This window comes from Pocillopora damicornis, chromosome 4 (assembly GCF_964200805.1).
Source record: "Pocillopora damicornis chromosome 4, jaPocDami1.2, whole genome shotgun sequence".
Classification (NCBI taxonomy): domain Eukaryota; kingdom Metazoa; phylum Cnidaria; class Anthozoa; order Scleractinia; family Pocilloporidae; genus Pocillopora; species Pocillopora damicornis.
The window spans coordinates 29321578-29349397 of NC_142673.1; the positions used below are offsets into that span (position 1 = coordinate 29321578).

Below are 27820 nucleotides of genomic sequence, written 5' to 3' on the forward strand. Positions count from 1 at the left end.
ATAAGATAAGAGCTCTGCTTAAGCTTCATACGCCAAAGTAATTGTTGTATAAGTAGACTTTCCGGATACTCTGTGCAAAGAACTGTAAACATGCTTAGTGAAAATTCCGCACATTTCGCGCTTGAAAATTAACTCCAAAATTTAAAGTAAATAGCTTGGAGTCGTTTGCTTTTATTCATTCATATTGCTTACTCATATTGCTCACTCCTATGCTCAACACGTAGTTTAAATTAGGTTATTAAAACCTCAAGTTTCGTAGGTAAACGTTGTCTCTATTCTATAACAACAACGACAAAAACTAAAAGAACAAATTTCGAAAGAAAGCAAATCACTGACATTAACGAGGTCTTATTTAAATATTTTGAACGCAGAAATGAGTCAGCCGCAATAAGACGGAGTGCATCTAAAGGAATAGAAATACTGCTTTCAGTATTAGCTGAGAAAGAAGTTAAATGTAAGATTTATACGAAAAAAAACTATGGAAAATAAATTAAACGTAGTGTTTACAAATGTCTCAGCCTTTTATATTATAGTCTTAAAATTAACTTGTAATCCAGATTTATCACGGTCTGCTTCGATCAAAACACTCTCAACTTGTCCTATATTTAAACGCGAAATCTTAAACACAACTTCCGTGAAAATGCAAGAATTCTGGAAGCTAGCATAATGCTATAAATAAATGCTAACGCTTAAAAAACGTAGGACTTTCTTTCTGTCCGGAAAAGTCAGTTCCATTGTTTTGTGATTGAAAGCAACCTTCAAGTCGTATAATCTGTGGACTGAAGTCTCATCTGGCCTTTGATTGGTTGGAGTTCAATATCCTTTACGCTTCATGAATAGTCAATATAATTAATTTTCAATATTTACAGGGTCTATTGTTCTGATTCAATGTCCACCATCTTGCCCTCTTCACATATGCATGTCTTCGTTGCTTTTATATTAAATTTAGTTTTTTCGTTCCTTTTCCATCCACTTGGATTCTTAAAAAACAGATTAGAAAACAACAGGGTTAGTACACGTAAACGTGGCTGTCTGTTGCAAATTCTTGGTAACAGTTTGTTCTAGTACTCATTATTTCATCGCGGTTTTTTCGCTCGCAGGCCCTTTCGCTTGCCCCCGCTGACCAACCTCTAGCATAGACTAGGCTACACACCACAAAATGGACCACTTACATGTGAAATTTCCATTCATTTCTCCACTACGTCTGTAATTTTGATTGTTTTTCTTGATACTCAAATCAGTCATTCTAACGCCATGGGTTGGTAACCTCTCCGTCGTAAGACTACAGCTGACTGGTTTGCTCTGTGAAAAAATGGAGTTCAGATTATCAAAATGGCATCAGCCTGAAAATGACTGTTATTTGATGATGAACTGGGTTAGAAATACTTTAAAACAGTTTCTAGCGTCTTTTATCCTCTTAAGCAGTAACATCTCACCCACAAATAAGTCTGTTAGTGAAAACTCTTCCTCGTCACGCTATTAAAGTCATCTAAACAGACGTCAATAACTACCTGCATGGTTTTATTTTTTCACGATATTCAAACAAAAAAAAAAAAAAAATTCGCCGCATGGAACGACTTTGCTATATCGATGAATCGAAGCTGACCTATCACAACTAATGTATACTACAACCCTTTATAGCAACTAATAGACCGACAACATTCCTCCACAGAACTACCTGCTCTCACATGGGGAATTAAACATTAACTAGATTATCAAATGTTGTTTTTGGGTTCAAACCAATTACTTTCGGTGGGTCTAAGTTATAAATATCATTCTCAACCTTTAACTAAGGAAAGTAAAACATTCTGCACATACATTATCATGATTTTACCATAACATCAAATGGAGTTTTCAGTTGATTCGATGGGCTGAATCTACTTCCTTGAAGCAAACTGCAATATCTGATTGAATTGAATAATAATAATATATACCTTTTGCGTCGCATCAACACCTGAAGCGTGGGCCGCTCGTTGACGTTTTCCTTTCCATATCATCATCGCTGACCTCACCTAAAAATGCGAAAAAAGTTTTTTTTTTCCCACGATTTGTTTAGAGAGTTAGATGACGTTGATAAAATTAAGAAAATGTTTCAAAGAAACGAAACCATGGTTATACATCCTATGAAATTTAGAAAAAATATCACTACGTCTCCATTTGCAATCTGCGTTATACTTCTCCATAATGAACCATCTTTGCCTCCATTTTCTTCATTCGTGCCTCTCTGGCATTTGTCGAACCGAGCAAACTATATCATTAAACCTTCAACTCCCGGAAGCGATGAACATGTGACTTCTCCTTGTAATATTTAAACAATATCCAGCAAACAGGTCATGAGAATATTTAAAGTTATCAGGTAGAAGTTGTTATCTCGATCTAACACCAAATTCTTGGAAGTTATTTACAAGGAAATGTGCAGCGACTAGAGGGGAGAATTAACAATCAGATCTTGAGAGTTCAAGGATTGACCCATAACACCTTACTATCAGTATGTATATTCTCTATTCTACTATATATACATTTCCTTCATTGCCGACAGGAGAATTTGTTTATCACTCAAGAGCGCTTTCAGCGAGCGATCACACCCTGTATTCTCGTGACTTTTATCAGTTTTATTCATTGGTTAAAACTTTATGGTGGTTACTTTTGAGGGTTGAAGGGTTGAACGTTGGCTTTCGTTGCGATTGGCAAGATTTTCAGGGATCACGGCGTTGCGAATAATCGTGTAGCTTGGTGTTCGGATGCGTTTTTGTGAAGTGATTACTCAGTATTTCTGCTATATTGAATTTTTAAATCAGTGGAAAGTTCGTGAGACTTATTATTTTTTGAGATACTTTAACCCTAGGTCTAACATAGCCGGCTGAAGTTGAACGACCGCGAGATTTAATGAGAAAGATGGTAAATGTTGAGCTCGGTAATGAAATAGAGTGAGATGTTTGTTCATCTTGTCACGAGCGTGGGACAGAGAAAGTGGTACTCGGGGTTTTTTCTTTGTCCCACACTCTTATTGAGCATTATTGAAGCGACGTGTTCCCGTCAAAAGTAAGCCGCTTCACCCACTGATATTATTTGTTTGCTACACCAAGTTATTAGAACAAAAACATTTACTGAACATAGATTGGAAAACGAGGTTAGGTTAATGTACCACAAAACATTACAAACCTGTTGATCGAATAAACAATGGAAAATAAATATGAAGAACCCCTGCAAAAAAAGCGAGAAAACTGAATTGAGCATCTTTTAATTTCAACTATTGGGAAGTTTGCATCCTTATATAACTTTGGATGAAGGTTAATATACCAATCACAGTTGTTGGAAACCAATCACTCATAGCAGAGAAACACGCTCCATAAAGTGACGACGCTAGCCAGTCAACCCCGTGACTTAAAGAAACTGTTAACGGCATGCAGATGAAAAGTTGCGATCTGCTTCAAGAGTTATTGACAATGCGTCGCAAGAAGAAAAAAAACACTTTTTTAATCAAGGTCTGCCTCGCCACACTGAATACGTTAGAAACCTAAGTTGAATTTTAGAGACATCTATTCAAAAAGAAAATACCTGAAGCGAGTTGAAGATTGCAAACAGATATAGGAAGACCACTGTAGCTTGATCGAACGCAAGGACACCAAACACCCATGTGATGCCGAGAAGAGGAAGAAGGACGATGGAACATTTTATGCCAAGTCTATCAAGGAACATAAGAGACAACTGTCATCAGCTCTCCATAGCTCATGTAGTTCCCTCTCAAGGAGGTTGCTTCCTTTCTTTAACTTAAACACTCTAGTAACGCAAATTTTCCAGTTTCAACTCAAACATCCCTTGCGAGGAGTAATGTCAATACATACCCTGAATAAACTACGTTTGAAAACAACACGAAACTCCAAAGCAAATACTTGTACCATTTCCACAAGGGTTTATTGGAGTTACCGACTGCTCTGTCAATTTTCCATATAAAGCAAGTCTTACACAACTTAAAAGTTGTACCATATGCTATCCTTTTCTAAAAGAAGTAACTTTATTCATCCACTTCTACTTAGTTTTTCCGACGTAATTCGCCTGGAAGCATTTCACTTTCCTTGAATTTCATGTTTATCAAGATCTTTAGTTTAAAACCTTTATCTAATTCCTTGGGTTAAAAATAAGAAAGACGATCCCTGTTTGAGTCTTACTTTATTTTCTCCTTGTCTTGAGCCTCAATCATTTTGTGACTTGTCATCATGGCCCGTAGAACCAATACAAATATGATGCAGTTTACCTACCAGGAATTAATTTAATAACAAATATCATTCACTCCATTCGGTGGATGACGTGAAGAAATCTCAATAAAAGTTTTCTAAACAGTGTTTTCGGGTGTCCTCTGTTGATCAGAAAAGTGTAGACGTGAACGTTTTAAGATATTCCCTTTTTTATCATTGGATTGTTTGTCGTTATCTCAATTTAAAGCCCAAGGTTTGGATTAGAATATAAAAACTTATTTGGTTTTTTCATAATTTTTTTTGATAAAGGAAAGACTTCTTAACCTACCGACACAACAGCAAGAGCAGGAGCGATAAACGTCCAAATTAAACCAGAAGTGATGGATAACCAGCATCTGCAAATCAGTGATGAAGTTATGGGATGTTTAGACTTGATTTGAAACAACTCCAAACATATTAAAAATGTATTAAATCGATATTGACGATGTAGTAAAATGTATTAAAATCAATACTGACAAATAGTTCATTTGCAAAAACGAGTGTAACCATGAATTTAAAGACGTCTTTGAATTGTATATCCTACCAGAGGGATAGAGCAGCGAAGACGATAGAACACGTGGTCAATATACATTGTTCTACTTTAGAACAATGGCAGATAATTTTTAATGAAAGCTCTATGTCTAGAGCAACTCAAGGCAACCAAACTAAAGTTGCAGAGAGTGCATTCGAGGGTAGTTAACAATATATCTTTGGAAAAAATTGAAATAAGGAACCATTTTAAATCTTCTTCCCATAGACATACGTTTCATCTACTCCATATCCTTCTGTTCTTGTGATTACTAGACATATAGCTACATACAACAGCGGAAAACCTGCAAGGTGAAAGGAGCAAAATGGAAGGTGAGTTCCAGGGCTATAACAACGTCAGACTACAGACGTGTAGGAGGCCCGTGGAGAAATTTCTTATGTGTGCAGTGTTACATACGTAAATTAGGTTCTGCACGTACGTTTCTTCTAGTTATCCTTTAGATAATCCATCCTGTTTCTTGATCATTCTCATCAAATTTAGTTGAAAAGAGACACCACGAAGAGAAAGCCTCGTAGAACGATTTCTAATCTCCTAAATACTACCTTGAATAGCGTTCATGCAGAGGTCAAGAAGAAGGAACCATTTTGTAGCCAATTAACAAACTGGTTTTAGAGGTAATGAAACCTTTGACTCTCCGGGAACTCTAGGATAAAGAAATACTAAAATAATAGAGGTAATGTCCTGTGATATTACTCACCTAAGTTAAAAATATTTTCACCCAACAAAGTGAAACACTTACCCCAGCCAAGAAAGTAGAAATATCTTTGTTTGCTTTCTCCACCAAATACTTTAACAATTGAAGAGTATATCTGTAATCCCTCGACCAACATCCAAAATATAGCGCTCAGATAGAAAAAATGAAGCAGGACGGAGATTACTTTGCAAGTAACCTGTAACAAAAAATGTTTCTAGGAATTAAAACGAAAATGAATTGGAGAATGATACAAGTGCCTGATAGCATAATGAGCGCATAAAGTCTTAAAATTTGACATGGCTGTAACATTAGAGGATTTCTGATTGCCTTCATGGGATTTTGGATAATTGGACTCTCATATTCTGATCACCATTAAAGGTACTAGTGGTCATATTTTGGCAAGGAAACTACCTCGTATTCTGTGGATACTGCTCCAATTAGAAGAAGAACATTCGCAGCCAAAAGTGCGATACACAGATTGACATGGATCACTGTCTTGTGAGACTTTAATATTCTAAGTAAAAGATAAAAGTACAGAGTTAAACACTTAGTTTAAACCACACAGGCGACTAGTGCTTTTCAAGAGCACTGATTGGCTATTTCGTAGGTGATCAGGAAGTACTATTCACTTCCAGGCAGCCGAAGATACGGAGTTTAATTTGCGACCATTTTACTGTATAATGACTGAAAGGACTAATTCTTTTGGTTTCCTAGTTACATATTCTAAAACTATTGTTCACTTCGATGTCGTTGAAAGAGGGGGATATTTACCATAATATACTTGATTGAGTATAACCCGTCTTTTTATCTCTATTTGTTAGAGTGGATTGAGATGACTCAATTGCCTCTATTAAACCTAATTGATTAAGTAAAACGTCAAAATTATACAAACCTCCATAAAACACCGTGAAGAATGAGTGTAACAATAATTCCCAACAGCGAAAGAGAACAACCAACCACAGTAATATATCCTAAAGTTTTCTGGTGTACCGAGTGTTTCTAGAGGGAAATCAGGTAAAATAAAAAAAATTTTTATGTTGCTTTGAATATTGCTTTGTGGCTTATGACAAATGCTGAACAAACGGTTTTCTCTGACGAGGAAAAGAGAATATAGCTGGAATGGTGCATCAACATTACCTATCTGCTAATTAATCTGGAAGCGGCTCTATTTTGACCGAGAATTAACGGCATTACTATTTTTTAAACAGTCTTCCCCCTTTAAAAGTCAAAACTCTAAGAGATGTAATAGAATCATTGGGACTATTTGCCTTATTTGTTTAGAATTGCAGTCCAGGTCAACTGAGTTTCAAGCAGATCCACAGCCGTAATTTATGATTCCTGGGTTTTAAACGGAAAAGTCATGATAATTTTAGTGCAACAGCTATGATTTATGATTCACGATTCCGCTTCCAACCCCGAATACAACATCCTTTAGTAATCACTTCTCTACTTAACTTTATCATGATACAGTGAGATTGAGTGACTTTGGTCACCCTAAGTGGCGAAAGTATTAAAACAATTGTCAACTTACAGAGGATATCCCAGACGGATCCATCAAAACTGCAAAATTTGTCAAGTGGTTACATTCACAGGTAACTGTGTCATTTCTATGAGACGCCAACTCACAACCATCTTTCGACCAGCCTCCACCTCTGGAATTTCTGAATTGACAGACTTTGATTACTGAACAAGGTTGCCTAAGGATTGACTTAATCATTCGCTCTTTCCTCACATATTTCTCAGTTACCAAGCTTAAAAGAACAACTCAGAGTTCTTCCTCTAGAGTCACCACCTTAGTCTATCTCTGACGTTAAGCATAACAGTTATGAAAGACACCGGGCTTAGGATCATAGCCATTTATGAGAGTACACTTGATAACGGTAGAAAGAGGTTTCTTTACTACAAATTTATGTTATAGAAATCGCTCAGTGGAAACGTGCTGTACAGATTTGCTTTCTTAACTTTCTTTGACCATTCTCCACGGTTCATGATTGTGTCCTTGCACTATAAGATCATGCATCAAGATTTCTCTTCAATTTCTGAGATTTATGACTCCTTAGTAGCCGTGATGAAGCTTTTACGCCTTAAAATTTCTCTATTGTTATTTATAACTTACATGTTATAATCCCAATAAACGCAAATCGCAGTGCTTTGGTTCTCCTAAGAAGAAGTAATTAAACAAACTGAGGTGAGATTTTATCGCCATGCATTTTCTCCTCATAGCAGATGAAGTCAAAGTGATGAACCATGGTTGTTTTAATACGGGAAATTCCCACTTTCTTAACACGAAAGGGATGAAATACAACCTGAGACCCCAAAACACCCCATACCTACTTCCTTGCACGATCGCTTATGCTATCGTGGAATGAGCTTCACCGCCTTGCTAAAAAATTACCTCTGTAAACCCTGCACTAATCTCTATGTCTTGGGTAGGGACAATTAATAATAATAGCGACCCGTATGGCCGATGCACATAGGTCGACAGTTTGTTTTCATAAGCTCTTCATTGACAATTTCAACTATGAATTTGCGGGTATCACATGATGCAATTACCTGAATACCAACGAAATTTATCACAACTGGGTTTTGGAGTTTCACAACAGGTGGCTGCACTGAGCTGGCAATTATACGTGATACCACGCCAGACCGCTGGTCAAATTGTTCATATGCACTAGAATAAAGAATGACAATCTATTTTTTCTCTTTCCTTATCATGATTCAGTGATAATGGAAATGTACAACAAGCATAAGTTTTACAATAATTAAAGCGACATTACGCACCTCTCCTGTGACAGAAACGGAGTCAATGTTCTGAATAAAAAACTGGCTACTTTGGTTCCTGGATTAACAAAAAATACGTTAAGCGACGAATTAAAAAATATATTGATGAAACAACTGGTACTATTTTCTGAACCCAGCACAGTAATTTTCGACCAAATATTGTTAAAGACAAAACCAGGGAAATCACAACAACCAATTGAACCATTGACAAGTATAACAAACACTAAGTGTCTAAAAGTTAGCTTCATTTAAAAGAATGATTCTTGTGCCTCGAAATGCTGGCTGTAAGAAGTGCGCGGAATAGAAGATATTGCCATACAGTGATTAGCTTCATATATAATCATATTGAGTTCGAATTTATTAAAGTCTGTTTGCTTCATTGTTGCTTTCTCACTTACTTGGTTGCATAAAGATATTTGGATGATTTACACTGTACCGTTTGTTGAAGGATGATTTTGTCGATTGAATATTTCTTCTGGTAACTTGATGAACTGCCTTCCACCTTCAGTCCAAGCTGGCGAAGAGAGGATGCCATCCTTATAATCTGAATGATTTGGAAACATCAAAGGTTCTTGCACATTGTCAGGTACAAGTCTTGTTTCCATTGCTAAAAGAAAAAAAGACGAAGACATTGCAATATCGCCAGTACATTTCACACTTTTTTTGGAGAATTTCTCGCTTCTTTAAAAAGCCTTTATTACCTATGTTATCTTTCACCACGCTCAATCTGTCATTTTTTTGTCCAGAAGCTGCCTGAAGTCCGTAATCCTCGATTATTCTGGTCAAATCAGTTGTGGTGTTATCGGTCTATTAGAAAGAGGTAATACAGTTTGAGTAAAATTAAAAAATTAAAATGAAAAGTATAAAGGCCTTCCACAGCGTTGAGGTAAAATTACAATAAGTTAGCGTTGAACAGGAGGGGGAAGGGGGAAGGCGGAAGAATGGTAGCCATTCTGGTAATCAAGGAGGCGGGGAAGTTGAATTCTCCAACGAACTCGTTGACTGAAATTTTCCGCTAATGAAAAAAAAACGCATTTCGCCAAATTTTTTACAAATTATGCAAACTGAATATACACAAAATACTACGTGTAATCTTACAGAAAAATAGGAGATTTTAGGATAATTGGAACCGGAGAAATGCATTTGTACCTCTTGAAGCTGCTGGAAATCTCTGAGATTGTTCGTGTGATGAAGATTACTAACGGTTTGAAGAAATCCCTATTGAAAATTACAAAAACAACATGTTCACATGATATGAAAACAAGATATTTGAATCGCTCCCGGTAGACAGGATTACTACGATATGAATAGTCTATTATATGACTGTAACTATTGGGCTACAAACTTTATCACTGGGCTACTTTTTGAATTACAAGATCTCAAGGGGTCAATTGGGATTTAGGAATGTTCCTTTGTTGTTTGAATTAGAGTCAAATCTTCAATGAGGAGATGTAATTCCGAAATGCCCTTAGACTAGAAAAGTGGGATTTGAGTCTTGTTCAGGTCTATCTGTTAAAGAACATCAACAGAGTTGCACCATCTAACAATCGAGACTGACTTTGGAAACAAATTAAAGAAGCTTTGTCAAATCGTTCTCTTACTTCAATGTTTGTTGACACTGTCTCACGACTGTTAGCAAACTTTTTGTTGTAAAAGACCACATTCTGTAAAATCTGCGTCGATGTCTTGATATTTCCAGCCATCAAGGAATCGTATTTCTTTGGTTGAGTTAGGGAAGACAGTTCTGTGATAATAGCTGTGATATTTTCGTTGGAGGGATTTGATGAGTTGAACAAGCCATTCATCTAACGAAAGGAGATAAAAAGCATAAGATCTTTGAAAGTGTTTAGAGAGAAGGTAATGATATCTTTTAAATAGTTAAGATTACGTATATGTTGTGGTTACATAGACACTTAAATCGGAGCCCTATTGAACGATATTAAGGGAGGAAATGATCCCTCCGTTGTTTTGTTTTGGAGTTCAATGAAAATTTCGGAAATTCAAAGGGGATGACCAATTATAATGGATGCGGCTAAAATGTAGCAATATTTCTCCTAAAAATGCACAAAGTCTCAGTTAAGTACTGGAAACCATAGAGGGAAATAACCGGAAAAATAAGATAGGATCAAATCGGATTATATTCAAGAAATATTGGCCCGATTTCATCAGCGTTCATATCGATAGACATTTTTAAGATTGATCGAAAATCCTCCCAGTTCTTTTTTATCTATGTGGGTAACAAAAATGGTCATCCTAAGAGTAATGATAAAATGTGTTTACAAATGTAGCTGGGATTGATAAAAAAAATTACTTAAAAAAAAAAATCGACACTCAGTCACGGGTTGTTGCCGTGAGTTTTCTGACAGAAGGCTGCTAAGCTTTTACGTTGAAGAGTGGAGTTCGTTGATGATAGGCAGAAACAGTATTAACCAACATGCCACAGTTCAGCCACTTAGACAATGTTAAAAAGTCAACACCTTTTCTTGTAGTTGATTGAATTCTTGACTGATACACTCCCCGTAGTCAGGGTACCCCCACACACCGTCGTTTAAGCATTTCCTTTTGGCCACACCTAAAGTAGGACGGAAGAGACATTTATCGTCGACATAAGAAACCTTGAAGCATCGAATTAAACTGACAGTATGTCTTTTAAAGTGAAACCTTCACTCAAGAGACGCCCTCAGGCCAAGCATAGGGAAACTTTTCCATGGATAGAAGTGTCTGTTTGAAAAGGGAAGTTCTACTTTTTAACTCGTGGATATGCGAAGCATAGGAACGAGTAATCCGTGTCGATATAACTTGACTTATATTCTGCACTGTATATCCACGAGTTCACCATAGTGTCACTATTTTAAAATCATCAAATAACATGTCTGTTAATGTCGTGTGGGATTCTCTTCTGAACCGAATTCAGGGTAACCCGCTTTTTTTGGGTAATAGAACGCTCTGGTTAAACTAGGTGTCTTTGTAATACTCCCTTGACGCTTTTTGAATGATTCCACTGATTTTGCCGCTATTTGACTCACCCGCTGCTCCTCTGGGACAGTTCTGCGTGGCAAACTCTCCCTCAAAAGTTCCACTCCAAGATAGGTTAAAAAATTCTTTTGGACACGCTGAGGAAAAACGTGTAAGTACAATGCTTTCAAAACCACCTTTATAAAGTGTCTGACCCTGGAAGCTGAAGTAAGACGAGGAGATCCTGCAGCCAGCATTCCTATTGGCTACCCAGCAAGGGCCTAACTGGACCTTTTCTGTCACAGTATTGCCCCTACAAAAGCCAACAGCAACAACAGAGAACGTTGCAAAGTTTCACTTTCCCAAATAAAAATCATTAGATTTCTGTCTAATTTCTCAATCCTCGAGAAAATAGACATACCTTACCTTTAACGACGTCAAACGAGTCAACTGTAACATTTTGTAATTTATTTGAGCCCATAACTTCAAGGAGTTTGTTTTGAACAACTGACGAACCTCCTTTCGCGGCAGTCAGGAGCACATCTGCTACGACACTTCCGTTTCTACAATGATGGACCAAATTATATAAGATTTAAAAATCTTAATCATACAGCATGCTGTAACCGAGTTTCAAAGACTAAGATCAAAATTTGTGCTGAAATTACCTGAATCTTACAACTTCTACATCTCTGAAACCATGTACTTCTGTGTATAAAGACATAAGAATATTCTCCAGCCAGGCTGACAGTGTCTTGAATTTTTCAGACAAAGGATCCTTGAGGTCAGACGTGAAAGTCTCATCCGTTAATCTTAAGACAGCTTTGAGAAATGACGGGTCGTCATCTGTCGAAAAAAAAATATTGAAAACCATATTCGCTTTGATTTATGACGATCATCGCTCAAAAATCACACGGTGTGGAAAACGTACACGGAAAAATCTGATTTCTCCATACCACGATTCCTTTCTCATGAAGACTTTTCAAAGAGTTTCCATAGAAACTGATACTAAAATGGTGAACTCTAAACATATACCTCATTCACACACGGCTTTTAAACTTTTTATTAAATGATTTACCTTTTAAATTCACTTTTATTCTCCAAAAGGTGTTACCCTTTCTGTTGGAGATGTGACATTCCACGTCAGACGGCATTGTCACAACATACGTGACAGTTGTTTTGTAAGGTTCCATGATTGTGTGACCCTTGTTCACAGCGTACGAATTTACACCGTTAATAAGAAACGTGACTGTGGGTCTTGGAAAACCAGATGCTTCGCATTGCACCGTCACGCTAGTTTCATACTGTGCTGAGATGATCTCTTCGCGTGGGAAAGACTTCATGAGCGGCGGTGTTTCTTTAAAGAAGCAGCACAACATCAAAATAAACAAAAGTCAGGTGCAGTTTACAATTAGTAAGTTATAGTTTACTTTTTAAAGATAAGTTGGAGCAGATCTAGCAGGTATGACTTTTCAACAGTGTGGTCCTGTACCATAGGAATTTAGCTGCTAAAGCACTATGGCTTAGTATTGGTATTACTTTTTCATACCAAAGGGTTCACATGCACAGTTAAATTTTATGAAGTCAGGAGAATATGGAGCAACGCAATGGCAAATAAATGTTGCTAATGTGCGCTTGATCTTATATTAAGCTCCAGAACTTTGCCGTCGATCAAAAGACTTACTGGAAGAAGAAGAATAAGAAAACAAAGTGGCATTTACAGTAGTATCCCGTGTCATGTTATCTGTAAGGTTTTGTGTAAAATTTATACACTTTTACTTGGTTTGGGCTCTCTTTTGATGAACCGAAAGTTTTAAATACTTTATAGCAATGTTATCAAAACTCACCAAAATCAGTCTTGCAATCACCACTCGCTCCCGTGATGTTACATGCTCTCTCTGCAACGCAAGAAATATCTTTTAAGCGGATACTTTGGGATTAGGAGCGGGCTTTCTGAAATCGTTTTTTTCTGCAGCCATTTGTTATCAAAATGTATTGCGATCTAGCAATAGTAAAATCAAAACATGTTTTCAATGGACACTTCGCTTTATATTTTCAGACCGACCATTCATTTCATGTATCTAGTCGTGATATTTGAAAGAGACGAGTTACTATTATATTTATAGCATTTCTAGATATTCCTTATGACTGTATCAACATACTTCAGTCACACAGACCTTTCTCACACACATATGAACTGTGTCTCGTTGTACACTGGCCAGTTTGCCACCGCCCTTGACTATCATTACGAATCATTTCCGCACAAACGTCAGGATCTGGAGAGGGCTCACCCGCTGACCAGAAAGTAAAATTGCCAAGTGGTGATCCGTCTGCCCAAGTGAATTTTCCTGAGGGTCCTAGCGCCCGCAAACCAATCCAGATTTGAAAAGGTTGATGAACACCAAGGCTAAAGACAAAATCTTGTTCTTTCCTGCTGGTAATTTTCGCGAGATGCGCTCCGTCCCTCTGACAAATATCTTCAGCATCAGTCCATCTTCTGTGATGGTTTGAGTACTTATAACAAGATGACTGATAATGTTTCCATCCATTGTTACAAGCTACAATAAACGCGTTTTGAAAAGGTTCAACCTTTTTTATAAAACTTAAGACAAAATGGTAAATCAACAGGGTATCCGTTGTTTAAAAAAAGTTTCGAGTATGCAAAGTTTCAATCTCCCTTTAACCTACTTTTGTTTCCTTGAGAAATTTACTTGAACGTTTCAATAAGATTTTTGTAAATCTTCCATGAGCCGTCGTTCCTTATTGCATTCCTTTAAATTTTTGGCGGAAATTAGCGCGCGGGCAGCCAATATTGATCCACTTACGCTGCCCAACATTTGACGGTTACATTAAATAAAGTACGTTTTGTCGGTACTTACTAACTATGCACCCAATTTCGTCAGAGTTGTCAGTGCAGTCTGCTTTGCCATCGCACACATTTTGCAGTGGAACACAACTATCGGTGGGGCATCTGTATTGTTTTGTGGTGCACCAGCCACCGCGCAAAGTTCGGCAAAACGTTTCGTCGCTTCCGTCTCCACAATCGTTATACGCGTCACAAACAGCTGATTGAGGAATACATCTCCCATTCCAGCATCGAAAATTATCAGTTTTATTACACTCATCACATCCAAGTTCATCACTTCCATCTTGGCAGTCGTTCACTCTGTTACATAACCATGGATTTGGTATACAGTGTTCATTCCTGCATCTAAATGCTGGAGCTACCGTGCCGCATTGCATAACGCCTTGTATTTCTGAGCAGTAGGTCTCGCGCTGATCATGAATAACACCCTTACAGCATCCCCAATAAGTCTGAAACGGCAACCAGTGATCGATTCCTCCACACGTGTAATTCACACAATTTCCTGATCCCGCTTGGCAACCTGCGTTGAAATATCAACAAAAATGATGCAGTGTGTGATGTCCCACTACGATAATAGAAAAAGTAACAATGTCATCATTCTGCTCGCCTTTACCGTGATTATACTTAATGTTTTTGTATCGCGATAAGCTATTTCTACTTATTGTATGATTAGCAATTACGCCTGCTCACATATGTAGGTTCCAGAGTTCAAAATAGGACCTCTCTTCAAAACTGTACCTTGTCAACAACATTTAATAAAAAAGTTAAATAAAAATACTCTAAAATATTTCGAACATATTAGCTTGATTTTGTCTTTCTTAATTTTAGTGTAAATTGATCAATTTGTAGAAAAGATAAGAGCATTTTCTAAACCTTTGAAAAGTGTTTCGACTTGTGTGCACCGAGAATGTGATTTTTTTGGTAAAAATATCAGAAAAAAAAGATGATTTGGACAGCTCGTGGATTTGTGAGTAGGTATGTATGTTGACTCGCTACTTGTTAGTCATGCCCACAGATCACTGAACGCACCTTGACTCGAATGCATACAGTTTTTGTACTGCCTATAACAATCGTACGGTAAACAACTTACTTGCCACAGCTCTTTTCGTGCGACTTCCTATTTTTGATTCTGTCAGAAGAGATATCATTAAGAAAATCAATGGTTAAAAAAGAAACGAGAATAATAAAAAACTATTCAAATAATGCATACTTGCAAGAACAAGGCAATTATGAACCTAGAACTGAAACAAATAAACCATACAAGACGGCACGGAGTCCCTTCCTTTTCCCTACTAAGGGGAGTGGACAGTGACCTATTACTAGAGTTAAACTTACCCTCCGAGTGAGGAAAATGCAGGTCACTTTCCACTGCAACATTCGATATTTGGCCGCAGTTGGACTTGAGAGTAATAGAAGCTGCCAGTTGCTTTAGAATTGCGTCTTCACAATCTATTGGATTGTCCAACAAGTTCCTTGAAACAAAAGCAAAAATATTAATGAAAATATATCAGGTGACACTCTTAGCCTGTACATGTTATAAGTGTACATTGAGATGGCAATGGATACATCCTAACAGAATCATGGGGGGAAAAAAGGGGTGGTGGGTGGTGAAATAACTTTTACCATACGAAGGCAAGCTTTAGATGATCTTGGTCTTCGAGACGATTAAAAAGAGATAAACATTTTTCACAAGAGCACTCAGAATCATTCCTTCACGCAACAAACTTTTGGGTACAATTCTTCTTTCACGCGTTTCCCGAGTATCAGTCGTGTAAAGAATCCCATATTTTAGGTTTCTCACAGCTGTGTAAAGACAGGATAGACAAAAGATAAGAGGAAATCTGTGATTCAACATACACGAATGATAAAACAATGAAAGGGACATGAATTTTTCGTAGAAATCCAACGGATTTCGACTTTAAAAGAAAAATATTGAACCGGCTTACAAGATACAGTTACCCATATGAAACTTACAGTACAAGTAAGTTCCGTGGAAGATCAGTAACTTGTTGAGATGACAAAGTGGATATCGCGTTACTTGAGAGATCTCTATAACATAAGAATATATATCAGATTAAGATCTAGCTAATAAGTTCTTAAAAAATGGTGTGTTTTTTTCCCTGCTGTCACCCGAAAAAATCTTCTTAGTTGTCACGCTGACACTGGTGAGTCATCGTGTGACAGACTATGTAACGTCTGCGACGAACACGAAGCTTTACACAGCTAAGAACACATTTTCAGAAATGTTCAGAGTTTGGCAGTTTGTATAAAAGTATAATGAATATCGGATTTGAGAGAGCGGCTTAAGTCGGGGCTCATCAATTCAAAGAAATTGAACAGAAAAAAAAAAGAGAGAATATCGGCGCTTATTACTCAATTGCACAAAGCAGAGCATAAATAACGCGCGAATAGAGTACAAATATCCTGCGATATTGTATGTTTATTTGGACAGTTGGTAGCAGAAAAAATAGCAGTTTTATATTAAATAACTCAACTAAATAACTCGTTCTTGTATTTTGACTCGCGCTACGGGATCGTCAAAATACGGCACAGCTCGTAAAAATGCTGACTCAGGGATACTACACAACAAAACGTCTATATAAGATTTAAGTCCGGTTGCCGTAATTTCCGGTCGGAATAACTTGGTTTAGCTAGCTCTGCTAGAGCAGAGTACTACTCAGGGATCCAGAAATTTTAGTCAATTTGCATGTAAACAAAAATGTCCTGTGGGCTAAGTTGATTACATATTGAAAGATACGAGAGCCCCAAAATTCAGAGATTAGCTCTTTTTGATGATACAAACTTCTTCGTCAGAGAGCAATCAGTTTAAATGAGTGAAAAGTTTCCAAGCTATGAATGACTCCAAATTATTTTTCACCCCGTTAAAATGTAAGAATTTTAAGCAATTTATTCGAGATAAGAATCAAGCTGATTAAACGTTCATTTTCAAAACATAAACAAAACACGTAGCAAAGGTCATTATTGTCTTCAAATTACCTAAATTTTCTTCGGTGAATGTAACGTAACTGGATCTGTAGAATTACCTATGTTGAAATTTTCATTTTCACCTTATTCCAGGAAGCCTTAAGCAAACCAGCCCCAGAGCTATCATCAGCTGTATGATCGAACTATAAATCGAAAGCCTCGCAAACGTGTAAAACCTGGCACCCTAAAGCGAAATATATTTGGTAAGAAAACAAACTCACAGATACTTAGTATTCTGAGGTAGTCGAACGGGGAGATTCTTCAGATTTCGTCCACTGCAGTCGGCCACGAGACCTGGAAAACTTTGCTGTTGGTTTCCTGAGCACGCACAGACTTCGCCACAGGGAAAATTGGTCGCTTTTTCACCATACACACTCCAGATCAACAGCATTGACAAAAACCTCAGTGTTCTCATGGTAAGCAGCATCAAAAGATTGTGCAACAGCGTGTCTATAATGTCAAAACAAATCAGTTAATATTAACCGCCTGGGTTGAATCGTTATTGATGAAAAGATGCCTACCGAGAAATATTTGTCGAAAGCGTGCAGTCGCCAGGTAGCAAATCCATCAATCAGTTCGCTTTTAAAAATAAAATAAGTGCTTACGGAAGGGCTGCCTTCTGTGTATAATCTTTTGTTTAACTATAACCATAAATCCATTGAATGGCATTTTCTTTTCAAATGGTAATTTAAAGTTAACTTGTCCTTCTATTTTGAGTAATTGTGCGAGGTCATCGTCTCTCTCAATGTTAATCAAACACTATTGACAATTTGAATAAATGCGTTTTTTAAGTGTAAACGAGACTCGTTTGAACTCGTTTACAAGTTTGAAATAGATTTTAAAGAAAAATTAAAATTATTATTGTTATTCTATACTCGACTTTTAACCTTCATGTTCACCTTTAAACGCCGGTGGACTGTAGAAGATACCAATTCTCTTTCCAATGGAAATAACTTTTTATTGAAAATTATTTCCTTCTAACAGGAGCGACGATCAACAAGAAAATGTTATCTTCATTTCTGGTGACGGTGATTTTATGATGCTGATCTGGTTTTCATCATGAACAAAGATCAATCTTTAAGTCGAACAGGCGAATCTCGCTTGGTCAGTGACACTGACGGTGAATAAACTTTTGCCGAATATATCAAACCTGAATTAGTGACCTATACCTTTAAAGAACTTTGCGGGTTTTTCTCATTAAAACCCAATTCAATGCTAATAATCTATTTAATCATCCATCAATTAAGATATCACAAATAAACATGATAAACAGGAAAACATAGATCTATCTGACATGCCCAAACGCAATACTATATCCGGACGTACCGCCCCCAGTTTGAAGAGGACAGTAGGTCTCACACATGAAACATATTATTATAGGCGAAGCATACAACCTTCTATAGACTCCTTGATAATTCTGGCACACAGTGCGCAAGGTTTAATTTCACTCCAATTTTTGAAGGAGTTACGTAACTCTTAAAACGTTTGCTGCCAGTTTCCCCGTTATGATTTAACTACCCAAGTTCATCTTTCCTAAGCTTAATCATCCTTTCCCCCTGGTTTATTTTTTTCTCTTCACAGTTGTTTGACTTTACTGGTAGACTTATACTTTACACTGAGTCCTATTCTATTCGATTCAGAGACAATTTTTCACGACGTAAAAACCAGACGTCTCCGCCATCTGCTTAAGATAAAAGCCCTGGTGAAAAAAAGAAAGAAACAAACAAACAAAAAAAACACTCACAGACAACAACCAGACTACCATAGACGGTACCCAAAAGTGCACGGTTATATCACTCAAACATTACTCTTGTCAAAGACGTCTGTCAGAAGCACCTTTCGTAAAAGCCGCTTCGATGCTTATCAGCTTTGCGATACCGACATTTAGCATCATTAAATATATTTGACGCTAAACAACAAGGTATGAAACCCCAGCGGCGTATTGTAGAGCCAGACAATAAAAATGCAATAATGACTCCTAGTGACCAATATCAGGCCTGAGTAACTGACAGAAACCTCTCTTTACATAAGTTAATACGGATACCGGATCACCCCTCCCAATAATTTGAGACGCTCTTTGCACCTTTTAAAAGTATCTTTACTTAAAATGAAAGGATCAATATATGACTGGGAAGGAACAAAATGGCTGAGGATGAGCAAGATTTAAATAGATTGTCGATATCAATTTAAGATTCTAGGCTAAATTTTTCAACGGACACAATCATTAAGTGTTCATTTTCAAATCGACAGTTAAATTCAAATTTTTTGCGGTGGATAAGAAGGAAAACGTGCTTAAAATAGCAATTTTCCGCAAAGTCCTTGTGCTAAAAATGCGAGAAATGGAAAATGTCTTTAAAAAAATCGACTTCAAGTTCCATTTTTACTCTCAACCAGATTGAAAAAACCTTACAAAGAAAAGGTTAAGTTTACCTTAAAAATCCCCGGTTTGGCGACGATGACAACATTTTCCTTCAGTTTATGTAGCACGGTCATCATCATTCGTGACCTTTCCTCTCCACAATTTGATGCATAGCTTAACATGTAATTGTTTCTCATTTCTTGATTTGGTACAAGAGGTACACGTGCTGTCATATTGGCATTACAACACTAACCGATCACGGAGAGAATAAAACAATATATCATCTGTACTATTTGATAGTGATTGCCGTTATTGTGTTTATCATTTGATCCGAGTTTTTCACATCAGTCAGATTCTTAAATGGATCTCATTTACATCACGGCCGGATAAACTAAAAAACGCAGTCGCAACTTCATCGCTACACAAAGACGAGACTAATCATTCACGCTTATTCACATTTATTGTTTTCTGAAAGCGAATTTTCCAAAACAGCCCTTTCAACCGAGTAGACTCTAAAATATACTTTGAGTGCGAATTCGAACTTTTAGAAAGCGCGTTAGTCTTTATTCCTCAAGGAAGAATTATTTCGTCGTCACACTGAGCAGCATGCCTTTGAATGCATTCAAGCGTTCTTTTTGCCAATGATTGTTTCGTTCTTCAAGAAATCGACTGAAGCGACTGTCGAAAGAGGTCAACCATGAATATGTTAGAAGCGTGCAAAAGCCTTGAAGCCTTGCGACTTAAGAAATACTTAAAAGGGCACTTATAGTTCTGTTAAGCATTCCAGCGGTAAGAAAATTGTTGGTGATTTTATTTCCTTTCGCCTTTCTGTTCCTTGTATCGGGGGGGGGGGGGGGGGGAGGGGGGGCGGTATCCGGAGAAATGGATTTCACTATGCCGTGTGTCTGTTCAGTTTTAGATCACAGAATCACAGATGACAGTGTCGCTCAGAAAATATTATTAATCACTGACACACCCGCATGCGGCTCAAATGTAACTCTCTCGTTCTTGCTACGTTTTGACGTCATCTGAGAACCGCAACTGAACAAACACAAAGCGAATATGGTTGATCATGCATATACATGTCTTTTATATGTTTACAGTTTTCAACTTAGCTCTATTGAGCCATTTTCTTTCATGATTATTTGACTACAATAAACTGCTAGATGTTAACAAGGATTTCCAATTTGTTAGTAACAATAGAGAGAAGCCAGTTTGCTTGATCGCTTCTTTCACAAACCAAAACATGTTATGCACAAAATGAAAGAAAATAGTCCACTTTTAGTTTAAGAAGAAGATGTTCACTTTCCACCTACTATGGCCTGGTATGGTAAGTCTACTTCTGACGCAAGAGTATGGATGACAATAAATTGGAGTGTTGCTCGAGTAATTTTACACACAAAGTTGTCAGTTTTATTTGAAGTTAGCACCCCTATGTGAGTGATCAATTTAAGAGGTTTTTTGAAAGATTCCGAATTCATGGGTAAAATTTTTACAAGAGATAAAAGAGCTCCCTCTCGGACAATTATTCCTCAAAGCTATAAGTTTCGATTGATTTTCAATCCTGATTTCAAAAAGCGAAAAAATCTTGATATAGATAATATATCCTTCCTTTATTTGCCTTCATAAGTACAATTTCATTGTCTATCCGTAAAAAACCACAGAAAAGTCTAGTTTTTCCCTTTCTGCAAGGACACAGCGGCAAAATGAGTGCGCATGCTTGTAACTTGCGAGAAATGTACGCGCACAAAGGAATGGAAACGACAAGAATTCTATAGTAACAGTATCAAGGCAAAATGGCGACATTTTGAAAATTCCCATGGATTGTTTTCATTTCGCGGGGATAAGCTTAAAACGAAACAGGTAAGGTTCAAGTTCTTAGGAAAGTTTCTGTTGAACCTTCTCCTTCTCATATCTCACCCAACAAAAAAAGTATTTTGGTAACAGATGTAAATTTAGTGATTGAACGGTTGAAGAGCCCGGTGTCACATGGCTACGAAGTTCACAGCACCTGTTATCGCTTTAGCGCTTCTTGTCATCACTTCCTCAGTAGACAAACCCCTGGAGGAAAAGTTTGTTCTCTCGGCGGAAAAACCCGTGTCAGCTTATGTTTGCAGAAGAAGAATCGTAGCCCTGAATGTTCAATGGCTCGAGTAGCGGAGCATGCGCACAATTTTTGCAGCTGTGACTTTAGCAAGCAGTTCCATGACATAATGTTTCTTTAAAATTCGAACTGCGCCATTGCTTGTGCTGACGCGTCATGTCACTAAGTGTAACTATGATCTCGTTTATCCCCATTAAGTCGACCGAGAAAATAAAATCCATGTTAGCCACACAAGGGTTTCAGTCAGTTACCAAAACGGACGACACTTGAAGACCGATCGTAAATTACGCGATATGAATAATTTCTCATTCGAGGCATGTTTCGTAGTATGTCCAAGATAGCGTGTCGAATCTTTCTCATCTTCCAGCAATAAATGACAGGGTTCAAAGATGAATTAAGAAACATGAGAGTCAACGAGAAAAGAAATAACTGTTTTTTAGCAATGCGCGAGTCACGGCAGATTCGAACCAAAGTCATGCAAATAAAATAAGGCAAATAACTGGCTAAGAGCACGAGATAAACGTAGAATACACCAACTGTAGTCTTAACAACGGCAACATAATTTGTCATTATACCAATTTGAGCTTCGTCTACAGCTAACAAGGACTGAAGCTGATTCTTGTGCCGTCGAACTGTTAAATACATCTTGATGTACACCGCAAATGAGATAATAAAACCAAAGGCTAAAATGACTAAGTTGATATAGTCTCGAGTGCCGTGTAATTCCCAGAACATTGTGAAAGAAACAAATGCACTCAAGACCCATATGGAAATCACCACAATAACAACACGCCTGTGAGTCACGAGCTCCTGGTATCTGAGATGAAGATGAACAGCTAAGAACCTGTCTACACTTACAGCCACAACGGACAAGAACGACGAAGCTAAAAACAAATTGGTCGAAATATAAAACACTCGGGAATTGTTGCAGCTAGGATGGTTCAATTGTAACCATTTGACCAGAAGCGAAGAGTAAACTGGCTGAGCAAGTAAACCAATACCAACATCAGAAACAGCGATGCTAAATAACAAAGTTTTCAAAGTCTTCGGCAGAGATGCAGTTTTTTGCATCGCGTACATTGTCACAATGTTCAACAAGATGGCGGTGTACGTAAGAAAATTATTGAAGACACAGTTAACAATGAAAGTCGCCCGAAGCTCTCTCAAGTCTGAATGAGAGGGTAAAAGCAACAAAACTTCTGACGGTGCACACAGCGATACGTTCATCATAACTGACGACGAGAACAAAATGCTTTACCAACTTATACTAGGAAACTTAATTTCTCGTTAAGATTATTGCTATTTACCTCTGAAGTTTTTCGGATAATCCGCAACGAAAAGCGCTTTTTCATTCGTTCTTGGAATTTGTTATGATGTCGCAAGATGCATTATGCCAACCTGTGACCATCTGGCTGAATACGAATGGCTCATCATAGTTCTTAATCATGTTGGGATCCTAAACAGTCTCTTTTTGTTTCAAACTCTTGGGAATAGTGAACAAGATTTTTCGAAAGAAAAAGGATTTTGAAGGTCTGTTCATTGGCAAATTGATTTCAACTTAATGCTGGTATTCTCATCTTCTCTCTTCTCTTGTTACGATGGATGAGTGACAAATTAACTTTTATTATTCATCTATAATTCATTTGCGGTAGTCGTTAGAACAAGCTGTAGCCTAATTCATCGTTGTAGGCTAATCCATCGCCCGGAAACGTCAGCTTTGGAACTCTTTATGGTTGCTAATATACATTATCATCTCATGATCAGTTGATAATACTAAATTACCCTAATACATAACGAGTCGAGGAAAGTTTATGCGCTGCTGTCATCTTCCTTGTCAGTCTACTTTTCAGCCTCGCTGCCTCGTATCCAGACTCTCTCAAATAAGTAAACAAGTGCACTGTTTTGACGGAGGCCAGAAAAAAAAATTCCTATTATGTTAACCACCCTTAGCTATCTAAAATATTATAAGCACCGACTTATCTCTGAGTGCAAAGAATTCAGTTCATGAATACCAATAATAAAATATTTATGTCATTAAGATCCAAAGCACTTGTCGATTATTTTCTTGTGTAGTTTGTATTTATTTTATTTCTCCTATTTTCACATACTTCCTCGTTAGTGTTTTTTTTTTTGTAAAGTTTGTTGAGGTTTTTCTTTGTCAGTTAAACCTCTTTTGCACGTGTTTCATTCCGCACGTAATTTCGCAGTACTCTGTTATTCAAAGTCAGTTTCTTTTACGCATAATCACGATTTTTCAGTCAGTTTACTAAAGTCGCGCTTGGCTAGGTGTTAGCTGTATAAATAATCTGAGAAGATAACGCTTACGCCGTTACATTCATACACGGTTAGCGAAATGGATGAGCTAAGGAGATTATGTACAAGAGAGGACAGATTCTTATCCACACGAGGACATTTACTGTTCTCAGAACATTAAATGAATGATTCGTATTGATTGCATATTTCAATCGAAGAAGATTTTGAAACATATTGTAAGAGCACCGAATGCAAAGATCACCTGAACGTGAACTCAGCTCGCAGAAAAGCTACTTCAAAATCTGACATAAAATTACGACAAGTTCTACTCACAAGACGTGTTTTTCTTTCTAAAATAATGAATTTAACCATTGTAATATTCGTACATGTATATGTAATGACACTCTTTCTTTCCTTTCGAAGGGAAAATTCCCTCATATTGATAAACCCGGTTACCATATCATGTTTTCAAAACAGGAGAAATTCAGGTATTTTATCAATATCTATTTGATAAATATAGAACATATTGATTACTTGTTAGAAAATGAGTGCTTCGACTTTTTTTTCATGAATTGAGGTTAGTATAAAAAAACGAACAAGTTGTTGTAGCTCTTGCGGATTGGCTATGAAAAACGATATGCAAAATTTCTGACAATTTGAAAAATTCCTTAAAAAAGTCTTTCAAACAGTTGCGTACAACATATATCACAGTTACTCAATCTCTCTCCACCTCATCAAACTTTGACTCATAGATTTTTAAGATTCATTTAAACTGAAACGACGGCATTATCGTTTTCCACACCAACAAATCTAACTGTTACATCTATTTTATAAACAATCGGTTTTTGCGGAAAAAAGGAACTTATTCTCCTGTTTTAAGGAAATAATAGAATAAATAAATAGGTAAATAAATAATGGAATGATGATAATGATACTGAACAACAATAATAATAAGTTTAAACGACGACGCGAACTTGAATTCTCTTTCCCTCTTTCACTTAAACATCGCCGTAATTTTCCTCCTTGTTTATGTGATTAGGTCCTAATCATGGCTTTAAGCCATAGCACTAAGAGCTTCGTTATTTATCTTGATTAGGTACCTTATTTAAGTACAAACCTGGGTCTCCAGTACTCCTCTTAGCTTGAAAATTCAGAGTCCTGCCAAAAGAGAGCTATTAATTCTTGCGTACCTTTACACTCCCGATTCAGGGTAAATTGGAACCACATATACTGAAAAATCTGAACATCAACCCGAAATTCACTGGCAATATCAAGAAAAAAGATCTTATTTCACTTTGAGCAATATATATATCCTTACGTGGGCTTCAAAATTGTTATTTTTGAACATCGAATTTTTCATTTTTTAACCTGATATAGAACTTGCAACAACGCTTTTGGAGATTCATCTCTCTCAAAGAGAAGAAAATTTAAATGTTTTGGTTATATTTTAATGAAACTGCGTGGGTGCTTTTGTTTTTTTTGTTATTGCTTTTGTTGTCTTAAAATTGCTCTACCATCAAAAGAGATGGGTTATTGTTTAGTTTAGTTGTGATGCACCTCTGAGTATAAGGAGTCCATAAGGCATAAGAATGATGAAAACAAATCTTTTCTCTATCGCATTTCAAATTTGTTGTTTTTGATCCTCTAGATCTGTTCAAAGCTTGCAGGATTTCGGTGAAAATGTGACTTAAAGAATTCCAAAGCCTTTCTTATGAGGAAGAATTATCAGAGGAAGATCTTAATCTTTTATTATCTGTAAGCTTCTATAAATTTTGAAGGTGTTCCTTTTACGTAATTAACGACAGGAAGTCGATGTTCCATTCTCGGTGATTTAAATATAACTTGGAATATCGTGTTAATTAAATTCACTATATAAAGAAATCAAAGAGCGAATCTCGCTATACTCTTGGGCGGTGGGGTTAATTTTTTTGATGACACCGTACCTTGAAACAAAGTGCTTTTGATATTTGGCTCATCCCAAACTTTAAAGAAAAGGGTTTATTGTTCTGACAAACCTGAATGTACTCCTCTTCAAAAATAAAATATTTGTGAAGTCTGAAGGTACTCAATATACCACCCTTGACAGAGTAGAGTACTTGAGACATATTTGATGCCTTCGAAGTGTGATGTTGGCTGATCGTTGTTCCAATATTCAGTTCTTTTTATGTAAGCCTATCATTTTCTGATCAAGCTACGGATTAAAGAACCTTTCAATATTTATATTATACATAGCAGAATGATTTCTCCTTAAACTTAAATTTTTCATTTTTCTCTATGCACTCAAAACCGCAGACCGCCAGCAACGCAGGCTACTTAAACTTCAGCTCGGTTAGCAGAGCATTTGTAAACAAAACGAGAAATTTGTTGTTTACAGATTCTTATCAATGCCTGTTATGAAAAAATTTTCTCAACATTTTAACGGCGTAAATAAAACAAAAAAAAAAAATCCCCAATGCCATATACTGCAGCGCTTTCCATTTCTCTTGCATGAGACACCGCGAGGTCATTTTGATAGCTGCGAGTGTTACCAACCATAAATTGAAAGACTGTCACTCACGAACTCATATTGCTTCCGCCTTTAATGGAGGTGAATTATTCAGACATCAGTTTTAGATTTATGTTGGCAGTTTATTTGTTGTTTGTAAACTTCCGATTAATTATGACAACACACAATTGACATAGTGGTGTCGACTTTTAATAGCGTTCATACCCCAACAAACTATGAGGATCTACCTCGATAGCGCTTCATTTATCCTTCCTCCGCAAAAATCCTTTTAATTTATACAGATCTGGAAGCAAACGAATGAAATGGCGTTATAAAAAAGCCGACAATCAGGCTCGGAATTTTCAGTTTCTGAGCGGAAATAAATTAACGACTCTGTTAAATGTTATTGATATTCCAAGCTTGAACATATCTGATCAAGGGGTGTTCACATAGGGAGTATTTTGCCGAATGAAATTATTCGCTTGAAGTAACAGTAACGTTAAGATCTGACAACTGAAATGTTTAAAAGCACCTTTACATACCGCATACTACCAAAAGATCTTAGAGCAACTCGTTGGTTTTGTTGAAAATTTTCATCCAGGTTGGTTCCAAATGGCTCAGCAATGAGAATACACAGGATCTTCTCTGCGCACCTTTGGATTTCAAATCAGTTGACGCGGTCGTTCACCCTGACATTTTTACAAAGACTACCAAATCCCGAAATTTCGTTCGAACTCTACGGTCCACTACGAGTTTTTCAGTTATGTTCATTTAATTGAAATCCGCAGGCAGTTGTTTCAAAATCAGTAAATTTAACTTAATTAGAAGTAAGCAGTTATGGTGTTATCAACAGAAACACCAAAGTGCGAGAGATACAAATACTCTTCGAATTTAAACTTCGTTTTACTTAAAAGATTATGTCTTACATGCAAGAGCAGCAAAGAAACAGATATTCGACTCACCTTCCAAACCGTTTTTCTCCTTTGATCAAGATCGTGCGATGAACGTGAAATGATTACATCGCACTTTGTCAGACAGCAGACAAGAACAGTTGACAAACTTGGCTTTTAGTTATTAGCATATCAATTTTCAAAAAAAAAAAGTGCTTGTTTTCCGGTTCCTTGTTTTTCGTTGACGCAAAGTTGATCATAACCATTGTTGAACTGATAAAAAGTACACCTACGTACATTGCTATTGTTTACTTTGCAGCAAAATGTAAAAGCTCCGTTATTAATTAATATGTAGATTTTGCGTCATTAATGTACTCTGCTGCCTAACAGAAATGGAAACAGTAGTGTTGCAAGAAAACTTCAGAACGTATCAAAAAAAAGTCTTACTGGGTGGTTTTTAATGTGTATCTCAACGGACTAAAAAGTTAACGAGACGAGAATCGAAAATATTAATTGTAATACTCAGAATTGGTTTTAATGTTGCGATCCCAAAAATTGTTCTGACGCCGAACCGCATCTTGTCATCGGTTTGAGCAGTATACCTTAAAAATTCAGAAGAAACAATCGAGATGAGAGACGGTGGCCAAAAAAATAAATTCTGGATAG

The 27820-nt window shown here is 36.9% G+C and overlaps 2 protein-coding genes across 6 annotated transcripts; both read right to left on the minus strand.

Annotated features, from left to right (window-relative positions):
* Positions 1 to 153: 153 nt before the first annotated feature.
* Positions 154 to 27320, minus strand: LOC113668228 (adhesion G protein-coupled receptor L2). Of its 5 annotated transcripts, none has more exons than XM_089203950.1 (32): positions 27227 to 27320; positions 17285 to 17513; positions 16053 to 16127; positions 15414 to 15550; positions 15169 to 15207; positions 14092 to 14598; positions 13390 to 13770; positions 13060 to 13110; positions 12291 to 12569; positions 11881 to 12058; positions 11642 to 11778; positions 11287 to 11373; positions 10738 to 10832; positions 9862 to 10065; positions 9410 to 9478; positions 8962 to 9067; positions 8697 to 8867; positions 8261 to 8318; positions 8033 to 8150; positions 7596 to 7639; positions 7011 to 7140; positions 6372 to 6478; positions 5891 to 5993; positions 5525 to 5675; positions 4999 to 5068; positions 4525 to 4591; positions 4170 to 4255; positions 3559 to 3685; positions 3163 to 3204; positions 1935 to 2012; positions 1173 to 1302; positions 154 to 980 (listed from the first exon to the last, which is right to left on the minus strand). In XM_089203950.1, coding segments are annotated over exons 2-32 (4035 nt in total). In that variant the 5' UTR covers positions 17491 to 17513; positions 27227 to 27320; the 3' UTR covers positions 154 to 978. The 5 variants fall into 5 exon arrangements, with proteins under 5 accessions (XP_089060076.1, XP_089060074.1, XP_089060073.1 ...); XM_089203948.1 differs by lacking the exon at positions 27227 to 27320 and adding an exon at positions 24897 to 25035; XM_089203947.1 differs by lacking the exon at positions 27227 to 27320 and adding an exon at positions 19494 to 19608.
* Positions 21023 to 22894, minus strand: LOC149047608 (adenosine receptor A3-like). The gene has a single exon (XM_089203980.1). It carries the CDS (start codon positions 22754 to 22756, stop codon positions 21770 to 21772), a length of 987 nt encoding a protein of 328 aa, XP_089060106.1. The 5' UTR covers positions 22757 to 22894; the 3' UTR covers positions 21023 to 21769.
* Positions 27321 to 27820: the final 500 nt, after the last annotated feature.